At 37.3% G+C, this 6,441-nt stretch overlaps 1 protein-coding gene across 4 annotated transcripts; it reads left to right on the forward strand.

Moving 5' to 3' along the window:
- Positions 1-39: 39 nt before the first annotated feature.
- Positions 40-3,949, forward strand: Tcs5 (TP53 regulating kinase). 4 transcript variants are annotated; one of them, XM_022846491.2, is made up of 5 exons: positions 40-158; positions 914-1,058; positions 1,490-1,684; positions 3,193-3,416; positions 3,740-3,949. In XM_022846491.2, the coding sequence occupies exons 1-5, from the start codon at positions 124-126 to the stop codon at positions 3,855-3,857; spliced, it is 717 nt and encodes a 238-aa protein (XP_022702226.1). In that variant the 5' UTR covers positions 40-123; the 3' UTR covers positions 3,858-3,949. The 4 variants fall into 4 exon arrangements, with proteins under 4 accessions (XP_022702226.1, XP_022702227.1, XP_022702228.1 ...); XM_022846492.2 differs by lacking the exon at positions 40-158 and adding an exon at positions 206-503; XM_022846493.1 differs by lacking the exon at positions 40-158 and adding an exon at positions 207-685.
- The last annotated feature ends 2,492 nt before the right edge of the window (positions 3,950-6,441 follow it).

Here is a 6,441-nt window from a genome sequence, read left to right on the forward strand (position 1 = left end):
GGTGGCTGCTGATTGACGTGTCTGCACCAGTTGTAGGGATGAACATGTTGACCATTTTCCCTCTCACTAATGCTACCCCAGACTGCTGAATAAACAGATTTAATTACATCGAAGCACTGAGTTATGATAAAACCTATTGGAAATTCATGCTCAGGGAGGTACATACACCTTGATTGACAGTAGTAAACAAATATGGCATCTACACTGATTTCCCGCCACTGGCTGTTACTAACCGCTTGTTGTGTCAGAGAAATTGCGGAGCCCAGCCTTGGAGCTCAAAGTAATGTTTACATATTATATTGTTGTGCGGAAGAGTGCCGGGTAGTCAGACAGATGATGAAAATTTAGTTAAATAGTTACTACTCGTCGAAACTCATAGCACCAGCAGCGCTTGATGTTCAAAACGCAATTGTTGACGCGTGCGAAAAACGACCAGCTGGTACTAGTGTAATTATGATGCACTTGGAAGATTTTTTCACTTAGATCATTGTTTATTTCATGCAGTGAGTGTGTGATTCTTGAAATTTTGTTTGAAAGTTCATATAATTTCACATCTAACGTATTACGTGATAGTATACCTGTAACTGAACACTGAAGACGTTTGGACCCTTACCAAAGACTAAGTGGAAAAAAACAATGGATAATAAAGTTTAGGCTTGCTGAACGCAAGCGTACGTAAATGCAAGTACGTGGAAATGTATACCTTTTTAAATTGGTTACACTAAATAACTGATATGATCTGTGGTTTAAGGTGGACTGTGTAACGGAAGTTGCAAAATTTAGAAGTTATATGCCCATGTGACATGAATTCCACAAATTTTTCATTTAAAATGTTCGGAAGAAAATTATATTTGAATACGTTTACCGATTGCATGAGAAATAACAGTCAAAGAATGGATCTTCTTTCTTGTAGATTTAGTCCGATGGCGACGTCGTTCTTGATTCAAGGGGCCGAGGCTAAGGTGTACGAAGGTACCTTTTGTGGTCGGCCAGCGATTTTTAAACAAAGATTCGTTAAGACATACCGCCTGCCCCAGCTGGACGAACATCTTACCAAGGTAAATATATTGTTCGAGTAAACCCAGAAATAACTGTTACGTGTACGTTTCACAATTATCCCGTATTAATCTATTGGACAATGTAGTGCTCGCGATGCACCACGAACAACCAGTGCGATAGTCATGAAGACATACAACATGCTTCCGAATATTTAATGTGCAAGGTAGGCCGGAATCTTATTAATTAGCCTTACTCAGTAAACGGTTGCGAACTTTAATAACAAAGTATTGATATTAATTAAAAGCGATAAATTTGACAATATATACAGCAGATGTAATAATGTTTATGTCTCAGCTATATAGTGAACAAGAGCATCCATCATTATAAGCTACTTGACTACAGACTGAGAGAACCAAAAATTCCTGGTAAACGTGTTCTGATGTTTCTTACGTCACGCGTTTCTTAAATTGCGTTGATTTCCGATTTAAAGGAGCGTATGAAGAACGAAGCGCGAAGTTTACTTCGTTGCCGGCAAGCGGGAGTGAAAGTTCCAGCTCTCTACCACTGTAACCTTCAAAAAAGAATCTTAGTCACTGAAAAACTGCTGGGACAAACTCTAAGAGAATGCCTAAAGGACTTAGAGGTCGACTCAAAATATGATGCGATCGACAAATTGCTTCAAAAGGTTAGCTAATTTATTATGCCTGCTTAAGCACAAAGAACTGTTGGTCATGTGTAGGTGCTAATTATAAAAGACGCATACAATATCTTAGTTCACAATACCCCGAATATTTGCTAACAAAATGATAGATTTAAAACAAGTATTATAAAAGACCCGTTATGAGTAAGTTGTATCCCTTTACAAGCAAACCCGGTGAAATCTGAAATTTTCAATTTTTTGCTTTATTTGGGTTAGAACGATTATTTTTTTAATGTGTTAGAGATTCTCTCATTTATATCTTATCCACCTACCTCAGCACTCTGCCAGCTTCTTAATAGCCATATACTATTCGCGTTCCTATATCTGGTTACTTCATCTACGGCTTTTCGAATTAGATCGATAACCAATTCGTTTTTTTTTTTTTTTGAGGAATGGTAGCCCTAGTAGCCACACGGACTTAGATTGGGGGAATAAGTAGTTTGAAGCCTATGTTGGATATTTCTCTGCTTAATCCAGAAAGTAATTTGCGCAATAGGTTTGACGTTATTATCAAGTAACCAGATTGCGTGCTTTGGATTGTCACGCCAACGGTCTGCGAATTTCTTAAGGAACTCCTAGCAGGCTGCATTCAGTGTTTCATTTTCGATAAGTATCTCATGATAGTAAATATTCTTGATGTCTATTGCAAGTACTAGAATTACCTTACGTCCGAACCTACTCAACACTGCCATTGAACTCTATTTCTCTCCAAGGCAAGGTCATTCTCATACCTGCTTTTTTTCCGATTGAAATTTAACATGCCTTATCTATGGCGACTGTATTTTACTAAGCTGTCTTTTTAATTAAAATATCGCAAGTTGTAGGTGGAATACATCACATGCGTCTTCAATTGGCTTGAAGTTAATTCACGGGGGACTCATCTATTACGCAATTTACGCATTTTCAGGACTTCCGTTAAAATTTTGTAACACGTTACATGTGGAATGCCAGTTTTGGTCGACAGAACTTATAGATAACGAGCACTCCTTTCGCGGAAAGCCTTCCCGATTGTGGCAATTTGTTTTTATCCTTCGAATCCCTATACCTAGTTACCCCTTTTCTGGTATTCAGCACTTCAATATCCGTTCCTCAGATGTTCACAGCACTCACGTACGACCTGTTTTCACCAATCGCCAATCTATTTGAGCAGCGCTGTGACCTTCTAAAAACAAAAACTTAACCACTTAGTATTGATTTTCGAGACCAAAAAACAAAAAAAGTGAAAAAATGTTTTTCCTTCTTAGTTTTCGATTGATTTTCATTCAGAAGTTTCTAAAGGACTGGAGTATTTACCGCTTTAAATGAATTTGTTAACGGCGCATAGCTTAAAGATCATTAAATTTCAAAGTTTGCCGAAAAATCGCTTGTAAAAACTTAATTCTTTCGTGATTATATCTACACATGACGGAGAAAACAATGGGAAAGTACTTTGTATTTATTCACAAGAAATGCATGAAACTTGAAAACTAACTACATCGCTTTCGATTACCTAGGTGGGTGAAATCATTGGGCTAATGCACAAAAGTCACATCGTGCATGGAGATTTGACCACTTCCAATTTCATCACATTGCTTTTGCCGTCGACAACAGAAGAACCCAATGTAGCGGTCATCGATTTAGGTCTTAGTGGAGTATCAGAAAAGGTCGAAGAGAAGGCTGTCGATCTTTACGTATTGGAAAGGGCATTCGCCAGTACACATTCACTTCTTGAAGATAGGTAATGCTTGGATGATATCTTGTCTATTGACATGCTTCTCGCTGCCTTTTTAAAAGGCTCATAAAGTTTAGAGAACATAAGGCATTGCTTAAAGATACTGTAGAGAAGTCAAAAACTTCATTGATATAATTTTTCCAGCCGCCTTTGACAGCATATGAATTAGCACTTAAACACTGTCTTACCTGTGAACTAGACAGGCTCGATTCATAGGTGGCATTGGCAAGTCAAATTATCACTCAGTTATATGAGTGGTCGTTTATTTATCTTTGTATAATACCGGCGACTGATTCCATATGTATATATGCTGTCGTAATGTATTTTAGATTTAAGGAAGTTTTAGTTGGATACCGTCATGCTATGGGGAATAAACCAGGAGGAGCAGTTTTAGTCAAACTCGAGGAGGTAAAGATGCGTGGACGTAAAAGGACCATGGAAGGCTGAACGATAGTACATAAGTGAGTCTATAGGTTCATAGTGTGAAAAGGTTTATTTTCTATTCATTAATGCCATATTAATAAAGCTTTCTAAGCACATTTATTGGTATTCATTCATTGGAAAAATGCATATCAGACATAATTTGCAAATTTGGTAGGACATTTTTAAAACAGTAATGAATTACCATAAGTACAGCGTATTTGCTATATATTTTTGCTCTGTTTTTAATTGATTGTAGATAAAAATGCTTTGACAAAGGGGCTGAGGGGCTTGGGAGAACTACATATGCACATCTTGTGAGCCTTGGCAAAGCGGGAACGAGATTGCCAGGGGGCTTTTTTCAAAAAAGAACTGACTACTGGAAGTCAGTGTGAACAGATTCTCAGAAGAGGAAGATGACGCTAACATCTCGGGTTCACAGGCAAGACTAGGGGACTCTAACCCTCCCCATCAGTGATCCAGTTCACTCGGGACGGGTAGAGCCAACTAAGGTGACCCCGTCCTGTTGATCCCGAGGTGCACGCCACTTTCTTCTTTAAATCTGTAGCACGAATACGTAAGTTAGTTTGGAGTAATATATATATATATATATATATAGAACTTTAGGTAATCGTCTCGCCGGAATCAAGTTTAGTCGTTTTACGATCGGCCTTCATGAGATTAGTTTTGCCATATTGGTGTTTGGCTGCACGTAAATAGTATTATTAAACTCTCTTTGAAAAAACTTCGTATACGGGTTGCAATGGCTTATATTATTATTATTATTGTTATTATGATAAACGGTTGGTTGCGCAAAAACGATACAGTAATAACGGAGGGAAGTTTAAGGGTTGGGCCCAGTAAAAAATGGACAAACTTCAAAACAGCTATATGGTGACGGCTGAAGCGGTAGCGAGCCTAGTGTTATAATCCAATTTTGCATAAATCGTGCACTCAAATTTGAGTATCTGCAAGATTCATATTCAGGACATCTTAGTAAGGGAATAAAAGTTAAGGATATATACATATGGAGATCAGATGGATACGAGGACAGTTACATGCACCTTAAAGTTTCCGGAGCAGTATACAAAAAGGTTGCAAAGTCGGATTTTGTGCGATAGTATCGGCCAGGGGATGTCTAAAAAAATAAAAGAGTTCTAATGAATCAAAATAGAGATTTAGAACTGAAGCAGAGGCTGGTCGTAACTGTAAAGCTATTTTTAACTGTAAAACTTACCTTTCCTTCTGATTAACTTTCGCCAGTCAACGCGATACGCCAATCAAAGCATCTTGCGCTTCATAGATGTGCACTAGACTAAACCTCATGATGCACATGCTTGCAATGGAATATGATCGAAAATTGTTAAAAGATATAATAGGTGATGTTTGTTGATTTCGTTCGGAATTCAAAGTAGCTACCGATTCATTTGTATCTCGTTTGTTTTACAGATAAAATACAGATGACTGCTTGACGCTATTAACAGAGTTGTATTTTTTTGACCGGAGATACAGAATCAAAGAGAAAAATTCAAAATATCAATCATAAATAAAAATCGGTTTATCAGCCGAGATCCTCAGAAAAGGGCAACCAGCTGATTCTCAATTTTTGCATAACAATTACCATCAAAATGGACTGGTACATTTTGACGTCGCAGTCATTAACAAGCGCAGCTATCCTCACTGTGGATGGTCCCTCTCATCTCTTTAGCTGGACACATTTTTTCCGAATCACTGCCATCCTTACAGGCGCAGCCATGTGAAGCTCTAGTTACCATTACAGTATAACACTGCTTCAATTATAAAAGATCAAGCGTCATCTTGTCCATCACGAAGGGTTAAGCAAAGCACTTATTCTATACTCCGTTCGCAAAATTAACCGTTTTTAACATGTGCGATTACCACGTACATTAAGTAAATGGGTGTGCTTTTATGACATTAGAATACTCTCTTCTGTCGATTTGGGGGTATGCAGTAATTTCGACAAAACTACTCGTAAGGTTTATGCCTTTACATATCAAAACAAGAGCCTTAATTGACGTAAGATTTCAATGATAGCTCATGGAGTAGCCGTTCTATTTACTGAGTAGCTGTACATTCACAACAGTCCATTAATTAATGATTGTATACACTAATCAGTCTATTGTTATTCAAGTATAGGAAATAGATTTCTAATTAGGTGTCATTGAATTCAGTCGTTTACCTCCAGCGCAGTACTAACGTCGTTGTAAGCTATTAAATTTTCTTCAGGCTCTCCTCCAACAACTAAAATATAAAATTACAATGCAGATGCCTATTTTGTGTATTCTCAGAACGCCTTATTCATTGCTTTGAATATCTTAGTTTGTTCGCCGCTTTTATAGCAATACTTTATAAAGAACCTACCTAAAGTTACCTAAAAAGTAAGCGTGTAACCTGTTCTATTATTTGAATTGTTTAGTTATTAATTGGCAAGTTTTATTTGCCCGAACTATAAATGAATGTCTTTTCTCAAACTATCTGAGCCACTGGCAAGGAAAATTAAAAGAAATATGACTAAATTTAACAAGAGAGATTGAGATTAAAGATTTTACTGGAATCTGTGAAAAAATTTACAGCATCACTGCATTGATTT

This window comes from Varroa jacobsoni, unplaced genomic scaffold, assembly GCF_002532875.2.
Source record: "Varroa jacobsoni isolate VJ856 unplaced genomic scaffold, vjacob_1.0 scaffold_1240, whole genome shotgun sequence".
In the NCBI taxonomy this organism is placed as follows: domain Eukaryota; kingdom Metazoa; phylum Arthropoda; class Arachnida; order Mesostigmata; family Varroidae; genus Varroa; species Varroa jacobsoni.